This window comes from Parambassis ranga, chromosome 19 (genome assembly GCF_900634625.1).
Source record: "Parambassis ranga chromosome 19, fParRan2.1, whole genome shotgun sequence".
In the NCBI taxonomy this organism is placed as follows: Eukaryota; Metazoa; Chordata; class Actinopteri; family Ambassidae; genus Parambassis; species Parambassis ranga.
Window position 1 is genome coordinate 13,823,805 of NC_041039.1, and position 16,340 is coordinate 13,840,144.

General features: G+C 41.4%; 2 protein-coding genes across 2 annotated transcripts; one reads left to right on the top strand and one right to left on the bottom strand.

Annotated features, from left to right (window-relative positions):
- Positions 1 to 110: 110 nt before the first annotated feature.
- Positions 111 to 10,758, bottom strand: tbc1d2b (TBC1 domain family, member 2B). Its single transcript, XM_028431784.1, has 13 exons — positions 10,334 to 10,758; positions 9,353 to 9,503; positions 7,816 to 7,990; positions 6,775 to 6,935; positions 6,439 to 6,671; positions 5,006 to 5,431; positions 4,789 to 4,899; positions 4,420 to 4,616; positions 3,563 to 4,057; positions 3,370 to 3,487; positions 2,981 to 3,166; positions 2,259 to 2,380; positions 111 to 2,159 (listed from the first exon to the last, which is right to left on the bottom strand). The coding sequence occupies exons 1-13, from the start codon at positions 10,679 to 10,681 to the stop codon at positions 1,964 to 1,966; spliced, it is 2,919 nt and encodes a 972-aa protein (XP_028287585.1). The 5' UTR covers positions 10,682 to 10,758; the 3' UTR covers positions 111 to 1,963.
- Positions 10,759 to 12,630: 1,872 nt separating this feature from the next.
- On the top strand, positions 12,631 to 15,638 carry LOC114452271 (SH2 domain-containing protein 7-like). Its single transcript, XM_028431498.1, is given in 9 exon segments — positions 12,631 to 12,837; positions 12,839 to 12,920; positions 13,019 to 13,137; positions 13,480 to 13,646; positions 14,033 to 14,122; positions 14,308 to 14,473; positions 14,547 to 14,693; positions 14,770 to 15,453; positions 15,541 to 15,638. Coding segments are annotated over 9 exon segments (1,569 nt in total). The 5' UTR covers positions 12,631 to 12,768; the 3' UTR covers positions 15,586 to 15,638.
- The last annotated feature ends 702 nt before the right edge of the window (positions 15,639 to 16,340 follow it).

Genomic DNA, 16,340 nt, shown 5'->3' on the forward strand with positions numbered 1-16,340 from the left:
TATTATGAAAGTGCAATATGAGAGAGGAGAGAGAGAGAGAGAGGGGGCAGCCTGTGTTAGAAGAGAGACAAGTGTGAAGTTTGCTGCAAGAAGACATCACTATAGACACATTCAGTCAGCCATTGTTTATTGAATATGTCTATTAAGTGGCATTATAAAAACACATAGTGGTGTATACTTCGTGCTGTACCATACAAGCATTGTACTTTTTTTATCAGTGAGTGATACTGATTAACAAAGAATAAGACAGATTTACATAAAAAAAGGAAAAGAAGTGCCCTAAAAGATTCTGAATTCATCTTGTGCAATATACTGCTGGCTAAAGCAAACAGACGAAATGTAGCTTATTCAATGTGAACATGTATGAAAATGAACCAATCATGTTTGTAAAACTGTGCGAGAGACCTGCTCTCAGGATTACATTTCTACCTCTACATGTCTTTTTCACTCATGTTTCCATCTGTAAAACGTTTGTTCAGTTGGTCCAAGCAAACAGATGAAATCCCATGGATGACAATATGAAAGTAAACACTTTAAAGTTGACATCAGAAATCAAAGGAAGCTGTAAACAACAGATCAAGAGAAGAAGTGAAAAGTTATCATTGAGCAAAACTGCTTGATATAAACAGGATAAACAGAAGCTATAAAACAGGTGTAATACGGTCAAGGAGGGAAAGGATCTGTAAGTACCTGAATTTAAAAAAGAGAAAAATGATGCTACATGTGTCACATGTGTAACGTATGTCCCTCAGTGATAACAATGATCTCCTTTTTTTTGACATCATGCTTATTTCACAGCAAATTATCATCAAACTGTGTGGAGGGTGCAGCTGAGAGGTGTAAACATGACACAGGCAAATGTTATACTGCCGCTCTGAGGACAGAGGCTGCTAATACAACAGCATTTCCAGCTCCGGCTCAGAAAAACAAGTGCAGCATTAAATGTGAGGAAATACACCCAAAATCAAACAATATGGTTTGTTTGTTTTTCTGTGGCCTGCAGTGCTGGATGGATACATGACACTGCAAGACACACATAATACAGAGATGAAATATTTGTTTAAGACACAAAAGCAAATAAAAAAATGTAAAGCCAAGGCCATATTAAGACAATAGAAAATACAGTTTGCAGTCAAAAAGTCTGGAAATTTGATATGGCGTTTCCATTAAGACAAGATATTCTCCAGATCACCAGTACAAACATACGTGCAAAATAGTACAGTTTTTCAAATATGAAAATGTAAAGGAATATTTTGACTACATTTGGAAACCTGCCCAACAGACAGATAAAACGAATGCTTCTTAATAAGACCACATTGGCTCACAACATAAGTATGATGGCTTAAAAGGTGTGTGTACTTAGGACACACGGTGTTTACGCAACATTAGAAACTTTTTTTTATCATTTTTTTTCATCATATTTCTTTGAGTCTTTTTTTTTTTAACCACAAACATCTTGAACATGATATGCACATTTCTATAGGCCTTTAGCAAAACTTTCAGCATATAAGTGATTCAAGTGCATCCAAAGACACAGAGATCCAGTACAGACATGTACTGTTAAGTGGCAGTTTAGGTTAACAGCAAGAACCTTTTGACAATGCAAGTACGTGAAACTCCTTCAAGAGGCAGTGAAAAAAAATCTAACTATCAATAGATGTAGACAGCCATGTGCTTGAAAATACTGATATGGAATGAAAGTGTTGAGCTGGGCCAGAGATTAAGCCATAACATTAAAAAGCATACAGCAAAAAATTAAAACAAATAGTGGCAGGAATACTGATAAGAAGCCCATTCAGCTTGTAATGTTTTGGTCTTTTGATCGTTTCAAATTTCGTTTCAAAGTTGAATGTTCCAGCTGTGATGCAGAGACTGACTCCGAGAAACTCCCTTCACAACACATCACTGGTCTGCAGAGATGATCTCTTTGTCTTCATGTTCACAACCTGACAAGACAAGGAGGTCAGTTATCCTCCTCATCGTCGCTCACAAAGCTCCGTCTGTCCTGACTGGTCTCTCTCTCCCTGAGGAAGGTCTGTCTGATCGCCTCCAGCTCCGTCAGCTCCAGGCGGACTTTCTCCAGGTGAAAGGAGCGACGGTTCTGGATCTGCCTCATGGGGAACGGGTTCATGTCAAGAAAAGCAATGTTCATGAGCTTCCTGTAGAAACAAAAGAAAGATGCATCACATTATGTTTCCCTTACGGATGCAGACACACTTTCCTCAGAAGTTTCAGACAACTGAACCAAAAGACAGTACCTTGAATCCAGGATTGTGCGCGTGAAGCATCGAAGGTATTTGAAGATGGCGGTGGAATCCTGCAACTTGAGGAACTCTTCTTCTTTGTACTTGAAGAGAGCCAGGGCACAGCGAAATATGATCTGTGGAGAAAAAAAAATATCTCCTCATCTCATTTCCACATGTAACCGTACATCATGTAGGGACAAATCCTTATACACAGCACACAGCACAGTACAGCCCTTACTGTCCTAACCCTCAAAAATCAGAGACATTTTGGGGCTTTTTGTCACAGTCTTAGTGACTGTGGGCTCATTCTTTCTCCAATAATGCAAAGTTATACATCTTAATGGAAACAGCACAGTCATAGCCGGAAGTGTAAAAATATCAAACGTCTTTTTTTGAGTACACGTTTTTTTTTCATTGATATTATTGATTTAAAGTTTCTTTCTATAATAAAAGGTGGAATAGTGGTAATGGCAGACAGGATGTTTACTACGTGTTACTAATATGTGTCAGAAGGCATTTGACTATCTTCAAGGGGTAGATGGAAACTTTCACACCTTTTACACAAGCTACAAGCAAATGCACAGCTGTGTACTGACTTTATTAATAGAACTAAAGAGGTGTGCTTGACATGATTCTTTTACCTCGTTTACACCCGAATTTGAGCATGTGAACATGCACAAGTATATATTGAAACATGAGGATTGTACAGTTTTATTTTCCCTTCTGTTTTTTACCTTTGGTCCTTCAAACAGAAAGGCGTCCCAGATCTTAAAGAGGATGTCACTCACAACGCTGTCCACGAACACCACCAGGAACCAGTTGAATGTAATAAGGGAGAAATCGACCTTGTGCAGCTCAAAGTGGGCGTGAAGTCGGGGGAGCTTCTCACTCATCAGGTCCTTGAACACACGCTGATCCACCTAAAACACACAACAAAAATGTTGTTATATTTTTTTCTTTTTACAGCAGACCAAAGTGAAAATAGTGCTGATCACGGTGTTGCATTCCTTCTCTGTTAGTCAGATTTTAGTCACATGGGCATGATGTCACCAATACCAGTAAAATCTGGTTAGGGAGGCAGCATCTGTGTGTCCAGTGTTACAATATAATTAAAATGATTTACCTGTGAGCCAAGCAGAGTCTTGGTGTAATAGTCTCTTGGCATAAAAACCTCCACAATGGCTATAAGGGTCCAAAATGCATCCTCTTGGTCTAAATATAACAAAGCGATTGCAGCCAATCTGAAGGAAAGACAGGCAATAAGAATTAATGACACAAAATGACAGACGTAGTTAATCCAGATCCCCTTCAAGTACCTGTTGAGTCCCTGGCAGTAGCCAATATCAGGATTCCTCCAGGAGAAAGCCAGCAGGACGTTCCTGAGTTTCTGAATGCCGGCTGCACTTGGGGAGGCATAGTGCTTGTTGTTGGGCAAAGTGCGCAGCAAGTCCAGCTCGATCTGCTTTGAAGCCGGGTTGGGCTTCTCCCGTACCACATTTAGTAGAGTCTCATAATAATCAGGCGCCAAGTGGTCTCGAAACTTCTTGACATGGAAGGAGACACACCAGCGCCACACCAGGGAGCGGTGCTCGTGGGGCACGCCGCAGCGAATCAGAGCCTTGAGCTCAGGGGAGCGCACCAAGTCTCTGTTCATGGTGCTGGCCAGATAGTTCTCCCACTTGACCCCGACAGAAACCTCCTGATCGGTCATGGACAGGGACTTCAACTCTAAGGCTCTCACCTTTGCAACCAACTTCTCCTCCTCTTCCTCCTCCTCAGGGACGGTCTTAAAGCCGTACACGTCATACTCACTGAAAAATAAATGCAGAGAAAAACATACATCATCATTAGTCAGTGATGCTCAGTTGATTCCAACTACTGCACCTACGCAACATGTTTTTTGGCTCCACTGCGCTCAGGGGCTTCCTGATTTTCCAACAATACATTTAGAGGAACCTAAAAAGGACATGTCTGAGCATGCACAGATGCAGAGGTACCAGCTAGTTTTTCCAGTCCAGAAGCAGAACAGGTGTTGTGACTGCAGTGCAGTGTGGTGTGTTAAGGCCAAAATTTAAATCAGATTACTAAAATGCAATAGATACCAGATACGATCTGGTATTTAAAATCATTTTCAATCTGGAAACCACAAAGCATACACTATATTTACATGTACCTGACAGTGTTTGGTTTGAAGATTGGGTGTTCATGCTGGTCTGAGCTCTCTGCCTGCAGGGCATCCTCTAATAATCTGGATATGACCTCGTGGGCAGGGTTCTGCTCCGAAGATGAACACACAGGGGTCTTCACCTCTTGAAGCAGCACCAAATACTTACTTTCCACCTGACATAACTTGGCCTCCAGGGCTGTACACTGCAGCAAAAACAAGAGAGGACAGCAAAAACAAAGAGTCAGATTGTGTTTGATTTGTTTTTGCCTCCATGCCATTTTTATAATTTGATGAGGACTTCCCCTTCAGCTACACTGACTTCTCGTTTCTACACACAGAGTGATGTACCTGTAACGACCTAACACAGGAGAGTACCTTTGCTTCTAAAGCCTTTTCTCTGCTCTCTGAGTTTCTGTGTAATACTGTCAGCTCCAGGATCTCTTTGTTCAGGAACCTGTTCTGGGATTTGTAGCCTTGAAGGCTGTCCTGAAAGAGACAAAAAAGAAAAAAAGATTCAGTGTCACAAAATAACACAGCATAGTGAGTGTTCATTTGTTTTGTCTCCATTGTCTTCATGTGTGTCCATCTGTACCTTAAGGATGTCCAGCTCCTGCTGATCTCTGTGAAGTGTTGGTGAACCGGCCTCGTTTGGATTTCTGCTCTGCTCTGAGCTCTGCTGAGACAGCTTTATGATGACTTCATCCTTTGCCTGGATGGTCTCCATCAGCATTCCCAGCTGGTCATTAATCTCTCCCACTTTTATTTTCAGGCCCTTCAGCTCTTGCTGCAGGCTCTCTTTCTCCAGGGCGAGACGTTCCATGTGACCACACAGGGACTGGATCTGTTCATCTCTTTCTTGAAGCAGGGCGTCTAGCTGGGTGACTTCTTCCTGGGTTACAGCTGAAGTCTGGCTCTGGTCTGAGCCTTCAGGTGAATCTGGAGCAAGGGCTGGACGGAGCACCGTGGGCCTCTCACACTGTGAGGTTCTTAGAGTCTGCTGCAGAAGTCTCACCAGTTCCTGGGAGAAAAAGAGGAACACAACAAAGTTTAAAATATATAGCTGCCGGACATGGAATTGTTGAATAAAATTTTTTTTTGTGTGTTTAGAAACTAATTCCATTTTATTATAATTACTTATTTTTAAAGCAGGAAAAGGGTTCCTATTAACTATGTGGTTGTTTGGGCCATTATTTTAAACTAAAGTGCTTTCATCAGGATAAGTATCTTACTTCGTCAGCTGTATAATTTCCCTGGGAAAATCCCTTCTCGCCACAGCTACTCATCAATTTCATTCAACATACTACAAAATGTGGCCAAAACGTGCAAATACATGGATCACTAGCAGTAGAACATAAAGAGGAAAATGTTTTTGACAGGTTCTCTGTAAGATCACATGGGGGAATCATATTTTAACAGTATAATGTCAGCTCTGCTCCACTTGACCTGAACCTAGAAGTGACAGAACGTTTCCGAATGTTCACTAATGTTTACTCAGAAACACCCAGCTGTGTTTCTGCGCCTGATTTCCTCATCTAAATCATGTTTGAATTGTTAGTAAAGCACACTTCACAGTGGAAGCTAGCTCACACACTCACACACACACAAATTATTCATTCCCCTGCCTGGCCGCAGCTGCTGTGACCAATCTGCTACTAGTCTAAAAACACAAAAAAGAGAAGAGAGAGTAATGGGAAGGAGCGCCACAGCTGTGATAGCTTTCAGGAGAATTGATGTTTCCTTATTACTCACTTAACTAAGACTAACCATTCACTGTCTTCATGCATTAATGAGAGCATTAGAATTACATCAAGATATTATTGCAGACATCACAACCTGGGGCTTGTGCTGAAGTGACCAAAACAACAGCTGAAATAGCCCGGCTAGCTCAGTCGATAGAGCATGAGACTCTTAATCTCAGGGTCCCAGAAAGTGCAGCATTAGGCTACGAAGTCTACACATACTATACAGATTTAAATAATACAATTTCAACAGAGGTTCCATGCTTTCCAACACAAATAACTGTACCTTCTGACTGGCCAGCTCTTCTCTGAGTTTGACTTGCTCCTGCTGCATCTGGCCCAGTTCCTCCTGCTGGCTTTGCAGGCGGAGCTGCATCTCTGGAGGTTTGTTTCCATTACATTCAGCAGCCAAGGTCTCAGGGTTGCGTCCAAATCTCCCAGCGCTCTTCATGTCTCGAAGCAAAGGCCTCTTAGGCCGTGAACTGTTGCGAACAAAGTCAAACGCTGATCCAAAGGAATCTGAAGGAGAGAAGACATCACTTGTTATCTTCACAAAGACTTTTAAAGCTGGTTATTGTACACTGTCCAGAAGATGGATGAGAAGTAGAGGGGGGAGACGTACGTCTGTGTGTCTCTGGATGATGTTTGTGTTCTGGGAAATCTTTGGGAGGAGCATCCAGCATCTCCCATTCCTCTGTGCTGCTGCTGTTGCTGTTGCTAGTATAAAACACACTGCGTCTGCTATCGACTGCTCTGCCTGGCCGCAGATAAGACATGGAGTTCCTAAATAGAAAGGCAAGAGCTGGTCAAAGCCGTGGAAGCATCATCATGGATACACTGTATTTAAGAAGCTAAGGATAACAGAAATGTAGCTACAAAGAGATAAAAGACAAAAACAGCTCCAATACCATCTATAAAATACAGATAAAATCACTTTTTTATGAAACAGATCCTAATTATGAAGATATTCAACAACCAGGACTGACTTGAAGTTTATTGTAACTTTTAAATGTCAGTTGGAAATGTGGCTTAGCTGTGAGAAACGAAGTAGTTTTCCACCTGCCTCACACCGTGTCTATATGAAGGGGGGTATTTCCAACATGAGCTTCTCAGCACAGACATTTTAGATCAACAGTAGACCCACAAACAATCACACACCATTCACACTTCGTGACCCAAAGTATATTCGAAACTTGCAGTTAGATTAAAAAAACAGCTGTGACTAGCACATTTAGACACAATGGAGGCAGCTACAGTTAGCTGTACAAATGACTCGCACTGTGTGTGAAGACTAGACCATTACCAGTAGGCATCATTGCTGCTTAAGATTCCTGTGCGCCTTAATAATAAGTGGTCTCTCTTTCCATCATGGACACAAAGCAAATTCCAATCCACATGTCACATTTTTAGCATTTCAGCAATTCTCCTGAATATTTTGAATAGATGTGTTGTTGTATGTCCCAAAAGAGGAACTGTTGATGGCACCATACTCAAGCAACCAGTTGATGTGGCCATTTCCTCTGCTGCAGTGTGCCTGAGGAGGTATTTTCTTTCCTAAATACAGCTCAACTGGGGCAAACTAGTTGTGCCTGTTAGGCAGCGACGCAAGACAAAAAGAATATTTTGTACCTAACCTCTAGAGACCTCCAGCAAATGGCCTTACCTGAGTTCTGTACCAAAGTTTTTAAGGGAGAAGTTGAGGGGGTTTGTGGACACAGCAGAGGTCCCTCTGGCTGTCTGGATCCCCACCATTCCTCCATCATCTGTCTCCGCCTCCATGGCAAAGTCGCTGCGGACCTTCTCCATGTTTTCACAGGGCTTCTCAGTGAAAACAGCATCTGAAATACATTAGAACAAAGACATAAACCTGTATTACTTCTATTGCAACTGCTGTTTCGCAAGGCCTCGTCTATATCTATGGTTTGTAAAGGAAATGAACTTTGAATAAGTTCCAGAGTAACACAATAGATTAGTTACTTGTCAAGGGGGATGTCTGTGCGTTCACGGTTACATTTTTTTGAATGCTAAATATTTTGCTTCCTTGTTTGAGGCTAGAGAGAAAGGGAAACATTTTAAAAAAGAACCAAGCAGCTCCACATTAAAGCTGCAACAAAACCAGTGGTCACTTTAAACACATTCCTTTTCAAGTAATACAATCTGATAAAAAAAAACCTTTGAACTATCAGCAGCAGGCAGAAAAGAAAATCCTTGTATCATCTGTAATCCTGAGCGAGCAGAAAAGGAGTTGATGGCAGAACGATGGCTGATTTTTACAACAGCTATCACCAGACAGTCTAGCACCATGGGTACACATGTTAATGTTCCACTCAAAAATAACAGCATTAGCATAGCATTCAGAAAATGAAAAAAAACAGGATATGATAAAAAGTACATAAAGACTGTGCTTCATGACACATATATATATCCAAGCTGCACACAGCTATGCATCAGGCTGAACATGCTTCTTTTAATGGTTAAGTGTAGACCAGAAAAATGTTAATGTGTTTGGTTTGTAGGGGTGCAGTAGACAAAATAATACCATCATACTGGTAGTGATGAACAGTCATAACAATGGTATTTTGAGTCTTCTGAAGACAGGGTTAGGGTTAGGGTTATGTGTTTATCAAGACAGGAAAAGGAAGAAGGATTCGCAGTTGAATTGACTCAGCTGAAAGAGGCAAAACCCGCACAAGAATCAAATCAATCATTTGCCATTTATTTTAGACCAGGAAAACGGACCAGCAAAACCGGTCTAAATCGGTCTAAATGTCCAATCTTTCTGTTTGTTTATACACTGATAAAATAAACAAACAAAAATAAATAAAGCTAAGATGAACATTTTTTTCTGCTATGGTCAAAAATGTGGTTATTACACATCCTACATGAAACCCTTTCACGTTTATTCCCATCTACACATTGTGAAAGTGGAATTTGTTGCAGTGTTGCATGCCTGGACACAGATACAAACTGATAACAGCAGGCAGTACACACACATTACATATCAGCACAACAACACAAACACACCCCGGTTAAAATCGGACATGAATATTGTACTGATTCTAATGCATACTCCTTCTGTTCAGAAACCTGGTGACAGAAAAATCTTCTGAGTTTGTCACACTTATATAAATATTAATCAATCGGCTACTAGTGTTTACTTTCAGCTGGAGTCTGAACTGTGTGTGTGTGTACCTGCTTACCATTATCTTTGCCTACAAGGCCGGTGGGAGGATAGGGCAGCGTGGGGGAACTCCAGCTGTCTCTCTGTCCGGTGCCTCGTGTGTTACTGTACTCCCAACGTTTCTGCTGCAACTGCTGGAGCCAGTAATTCATCACCTGCCTGCTAGGGGCCTGAAGACACACAAATACAAAGATGAGTTGTAAAGGTTTCATTACAGACAAGTACAGTTAGGACTCTTGGGGTCAGGAAATACATTGACTTGCTTGATGACTACAAGATGTGTGGTTAAGAATTTCAAAATGACACCTGGAAGATGACACATGTCTTGACACAACAATCAACAAGAAAATCAATAAGATTCCGCACACGATTTTGACAAGAATGCGATGACCAGCCCAAAGTCCACAGCCATGATGGCTGATAATCACTAATATGTCCCACTCAGCTGATATTTGCTCCCTCATACAGCTCCCTCCTCACTAAGATGATTTTTTTAGACAACTCAAAAACCGATATAAGATCAGACAGACTACGGGCTCCTGAAATAGCAGGTTACTCTTCTGGCTGGTCATGTGAACAGGCACAGATGCTGGTTTCAGTCTCAGTTCCAGCCTGTGGCTACACAAGCTGTTTGGTATTAAGCATTCACACCATCTGCTAAAAGGAAAAATGCAGACCTCAGTGTGAGCCTGCCAGAGTGAAACCTGGAGACACCTGAACGCCTCACAGTCATATGACAGAAAAGAAGACACCATCACATGAGATGAGATGATGATGTAGCTACGTGTAAAATATGACCCATAAACTGTGTTGTTGTTGTTGTTGTGTTGGAGGTAAAGTGCTGATTTGTCTCGTTCATGTCAGCAGACATACGGCTGGCTTAAAGCAAAGTTCACACTGAATAAAGTTAGGAAAGGGTGTGTCTCTTTTCACAAGGAGAAAGGAAGTGACAAATGACAGCCCAGCGGACTGTCATACACATGCTGAAAAGTTTACAAACCTTCAGGAGGAACTCTTTTTCGGCCGTGCGGATCTCAAACTGCCCTTCTTCCCCCTCCACGTCATATAAGAAACACGCATCGCCCACTTCGATGTGTCCGAGCGGCAAGGCATCTTGGGGAGTCTTGAAGTAATACAAGTAACATTTCCTGGGATCATACACGAACCACCTCGGCTTGTACCCCCTCAGAGGCCCTTTGCCGGACAGTTTGTTTAAATAGCCGCACAGCTTGGAGGACTGCTCCTTCGCCGCTCCCGCTGCCTCGGTCACATCCAGAGACCTGCAGGGCGAAAAGGTCCGCGAAGCTGCGCAGGAGTTTGCCTCGCTGCCATCCTCCTCTTCGTGCATCTTTCCGCGAAGTTTCTTCTTCGTGCAGCGCAGCGGATGCACACTCCAGTCTCCATCCGCATGACTGCCTGCCTCTCCGCTCGGGGCAGCATGGGAGATGTAGTTTTCCTTCCAAGCTTGACGTATAAATTTGTGTGGGCGTTAGTGGGCGTGTGGAGGTGGATGGTGGGGGCAATGATATGTGCTTGCCACTAGGTAGTGCTGTTTAACAATATGAAACGCATGTAATAATAAGGCAAGAATTGCCTGCAAATAGTAAGTAGCTACAAACTTTAGTAGAAAATAAAGTAAAAATATAAGGTCTGTATTAATGTGTCAGTTTTACTATTTTGATGCTGCTGTCTTTCATTGTCTGCTTCTATAATTATGTGCCTTTATCCACTGTGTGACTAATTAGAATTAAATTATCTAATAAGATTAAATTTTCTTATATTAGTCTTATTTCTGTGACTTTTTCTCGTCCAGAAATACTGAGGACATATTTGGATCAAATATAATGTGCCAGAACAAGAACATAAAATTCACTTTCAGTAGCACAATCACAATCAATTTCAAATAGTAAATGTAAATACAAAGAAATGTATTATATTATTATGACTACACAGCTGTGAACACATGAACTAAAGAAAAACAATATTCTGTGGTTGAGATGTGTTATATATGCGGTAGGTCACACTCATACCTCCCTGTCTGATATGATACCTCATAAAATCTATTATTAACATCTCAGTTATAGAGAAAAATAAAAGAAGTATGTTACTTATAATATGTACAATACTTAGATTCAATTGTTTACTTCCCGGTTTTTATGTTCTTAAAAGAAAATTATTTTATCTTGAAAGTGCACACATTATAGTTGTAGGTGGATTGATGGCTGTAGTCCTGAATGTGCTACTTGCACGGTGTACAGTATGTGGGCCTATGTTCAATGATGACAACAACTAATGTTGTTCTCACTGAAACAAAACAAAAAAAATCTGTTAGCATTAATGTTAACTCTACATTTTTCAGACTTATTCGAGTATTATTCATAAGAATGTGTGTTTTACTGTTAAAGATCTAAAGGAAAACAAAAGTGTCACAGGCGTCAACTGACTTTTGACCTTTCAAAGTCACACAACCCCCTCAGAAGGCCAGAAGGCTGACAAATATCAGAGACACTTTGATGTAGAGATGTTTTTATATCAATTTCCTCCACAGCTGCTGTAGATAAATTACATTACAGTGCCGTGTGGTTTTTTTTATATATAATGATGAATGGATTCTTTACAGACACAGAAGCAGAGATAACATGTGCCCCCAAAAGTACATCACTCCCCCAGAGGAGCACATCATGACTCACAAAGGCATTAAAAGAGAGACAGAGGAGAAACATGTTGAAATTCTATAGGTCATGGTAGTGTAGCAATACTTAGTCACACATGGAACTGTGCAATCATTGTCTAGATGTTCACTGATTAATACACAATAATTTCTATTATTAGAATAAAATACCATTTAAAATGTCCTGATCACAGTTCCACAGAGTGTTTGAGCAGTATTGATACCAACAGTAACCTGTGGATCATAGCTGGAGCTCTGCTAACACTGGGGAGCTGACATCCAGTCACATCCCGCACAGTATGACACAGACTCTTTCTGGTTATTGTGTTTCCCCCACATGGAGTTCCTACAGTACTGGGAACTAAAGCTAATGGAGGTGATTCATGATGACAGCCATGGGAGGGAATGAGTTAACACCTCAAAAACAAACCTGGGAAATCTTGTTAGGGTTTTGTTTATGCTCCTGAATCTCGCTCAATATTTCCACTCTACTATCCTGCACGTCTGAATTTGTTATACACAAGATCAGCCGCTGACGCAACCTAATGTCCCATTACAGTGAACAGACGCACTGTGGGTTACATATGTTCTCCTGCGGGTGCACATACACCACAGTTTCTGTGCTGCTTGCTTTCCGTTTTCTCTTCAGGAAGCTCTTGCTTTGTTTGACGGTTTGGTCTTTTTTTTATGCAAATGAGCTCTGTGAATGTGTGTATGCTGTGTCGCTGCTTTACAGACCAATGGAAAAATGTGTGTACTGGTAAATGTCATGTGTCTATATCTCCCATGTAGGGTCACACTCCCTCAGAACACTTTCAGTTGGAGATTACAGACGGTTCAGAAGTTAAGAGAAGCAGTTTAATGTTTGCTGAAATGACACCAGGTTCAAACCACATGCTGGCAATCTCAAGGAAAGGTATGTACTCACCCTCTCTCTCTCTCTCTCTCTCTCTCTCTCTCTCTGTGTTGACAAATACTTTATAGCAACACTAAATTAATCATTTATTTTTTCAGGCGTTGAAAGAAATTGCTGCATGCTATACAGACAACAGAAACCAAGACCTGACAAACCAAAGGATCAAAAACACACAAAATCCCTGAACTTTAGGAGCTGTCTTAAGTTTTGTTTTAAGGTAAGAAAACTTACTCACTAAACCTTCTCTGTTCCTGCTCTAAACATATCAGAACTTCATACCTCTATGCAAAACTGGCTTCATGTCAGAGTTACACCACACTGGACTAAACATACATTTTAAAATATTAAACAGTAAGTAAATACTGTACAATAAAATGGTAAGACCTGTGTGATCAGATTTTTCCTGCAGCTTTATATCAATGAAATGAGAACACTGGGCTGTATTCAGGCTCTGGTTAACGCCTCCTGGAAAATAAGCAAATCAGACTGTTGAAGTGCACTGCCTCACTGCATATCTGCCTGGGAAATGACCTGCTGGTTGTCTATGTGTGTTGATCAGGATCGTGCGAGGATGGAGCAAAGGGATGCTGCTGGGGATCCTATTACTGAAGGGACTGAGGGGAGACTCAGAGAACTGGCAACAAAGTGGTTCATAGACACCCAAGTGCCGCTCATCGTCAATAACGGCCTTTTCCCTGCCTGGTTCCTGGGATTCATCGCCAGAAAGTAAGTATTTATTCTTGACTTAAGACTGTGTTTGTATTTATTTATTTTTTTATGGTCATATTGTGAAAGAAGCTGTTGAAGCATGTCTATAAGCTGCATTTAAACCTGTTCTTCTAATGGAAAGCGTCCACTCAGTAAAACACCCACTGTCACCTACAGCCCTTTCCTCATAGACACAGACATAGACACCTACACAGAGAGCACAGGTGACGGTTTTGTCAGACTTAAGTATCGGTAATGACAGGTTTATGGAAAGGCCTTGAGATGGATTTTCCAAGGTGATTTACGTGATCTGCCTTGCTCAGAATCCACCTCGCTGTTTCTGTAAACACTTATTCACCCTCTGAAAGGCGTTTGGATTTTAAAGATATTATTTGTCTGTCTAGGGATGCTGAAGAAATTCTCAGAGAAAAGGAACAAGGCTGTTTCTTGGTTCGTCTCAGCGATAAGGCTATTGGATACATACTGTCCTACAAGTGAGTATTGGTTTGGTCCACAATATAGATCGCTTCTACATGAAGCTGCCCTAAATTTGTCTTATTTCAGCTATTTCAAGCGAACTTCTATCATTTTTCAGCCAATTGTATCCATATTTTTTTCTTAATTTTTAAAAAAGTTCAAGAATATCACAAGCCCTCTAACAAACAATTTTTTGTTTTAGAGGCAGGGATCGGTGTCGACACTTTGTGATAAACCAAAGTGAAGCGGGCCAGTTTGTGGTCTGTGGAGACACTGAAAGACACGACACAGTGCCTGAACTAATAGAATACTACAAGAGCAGCCCCATTGAACCATTTGGAGAGTATCTGACATCTTCATGTTTTAAGGTGAGATCAAACTCTTTCTTTTCTTTTCATTTCCTTCAATAATCTGAACTAAATTGTTATTCTGGTCATGCAGGCACTGAATGAGGAGCTGTACGACATCATCCAGGTCAGCCCCAGAGAGAGACCTGCTCCTGCTGTCAGGGATGTGAAGAACACACGAAAACTACAGTCTTTAGAGCTGCAACCTACAAGGCCACCAAAGAACAACAGGACACTGGAGGTTAGTTATACCCTAACATGTTATACTGGATTGTCACTGTGTTAAGACCAAAAAGCTGACTAAAAATGACTTCCAGGAAGTACCACCGCTGCCTCGGAGGACCAGGCACCTCGATAGTGGCACCTTCAATGACCACGACAAGGTTTTGTATGCTCAGCTCAGAAAGCAGTCACCCAGGGAGACACAACGAGCTCAGCACATCTTTCAGGACAGTTCACCCGCAGGAAGAGCTGACAGATGGACTTCCAGGAATCAGAACTTTGGCAGATGTAGTCCTCCATCAGGCCCTGACTCTGCTTACTCTGAGCTCAGCCTGCTGGAAAACAAAAGCAGGTCTCTGCCGCTGCTGGACGACAGATTTGATGGGGAGCAGTCTTACAGATTGGCTGTACCTCCTGACACCCCACCAAGGCTTTCCCCCAAGCCCATCAGACCGGCCGCTAGCTGCAACGTCTCACAGTCAGAGAAGATGGATTTGTGTAGCAGACCCAGCAGCAGCCCCGTCCTGGATTACACGAGCGACACTGCTGTGTATCATCTGGCTGGCCGGCCTGGTAGCCCACACACTACATCATTAACACTGGGGCAGCAGAGTGACTCTGTGTATGCTGAGGTACCCAACGAAGGCTGCTGCTTTAGCGACAACACATATGAGCTGATTCCCAGCCACAAGGAAACAGCAAAGCCGAAACTCAACAGCAACACCTACGAGCCTCTGGAGGACATCAGACCCAAACATAACACCTCATCCTGGGGAAAGGTTAGTAATCAGAATACTGTGAATTCTTTAGTTTAAACTTAATGTTATTTAATCAAATTTATGAATTCTTTTATTCACTACCCACAGAATGACAAATGGAAATGGCTCTTCCCCGAGACCAAGAGGAAATAACGTAGACGTTTCCAAGAAAATGTTTACTAATTTAATCATTTGACACTACTATGCTCTGTGATTTTGGTTTGTAATGTATTTAAAATAAAATGTAATGACATGTATATGCAAGCATAATAAAAAAAATAATTGTACTCTGACATGTCTTCGTTTGGCATAATGTCACCAGAATGCAGTAAATAGGAGGTTCTAAACATATATTGCTGCATTACAAGAGCTATCTTACCCATACAGACCAGATACAGTGGTGTATAGATAGATGGACTTTCTAAAGAGTATTTCCAATATAGTCAGCATCCAGCATTATGTTGATGAAGACTCTCAGTCATCCAGGTCATTATCATTCAGAAGGTTAAAGCAAGGCATCTGGACTGTCCAGTTGCTTCGCTTCAACTTTTTCAAATTTTCTCCAGACAGGAGAAGTTTATGTCGAACAGCCTACGCCTTGGATCCACCATCAAGGGCCATATAGAGCAGATACCATCCTGCAGAAAGCCCAAAACCAGCTCCTCAATGAGAAGATATGAGAGATGAACTTCTACCCAGCTAAGTTATGGATGAAGTCATCAACCTGACAAAAATTCCAGTGTAAGATAGAGGAATAGAGCAGACATGGATACAAACTTTGCCGCTTTTGTAGGGTGAATAATATATTTATCAAAACTCTGAACTTAAAAAAAAAATAATTTGACTACATGCTGCTTTCATTATCGCTGCATTTCATTCACAGGAAACTTTATTTGCATACAGAGTTT

Bases quoted from the DNA above. Each gene is read 5' to 3' on its own strand.
- tbc1d2b (XM_028431784.1), bottom strand. From the start codon at position 10,681: ATGCACGAAGAGGAGGATGGCAGCGAGGCAAACTCCTGCGCAGCTTCG. The intron at 9,504-10,333 runs GTTTGTAAACTT...GTGTGTCTTCAG, and splicing joins AAAAAGAGTTCCTCCTGAAG to GCCCCTAGCAGGCAGGTGAT. The intron at 2,160-2,258 runs GTACTGTCTTTT...TTGTTTCTACAG, and splicing joins CGCACAATCCTGGATTCAAG to GAAGCTCATGAACATTGCTT.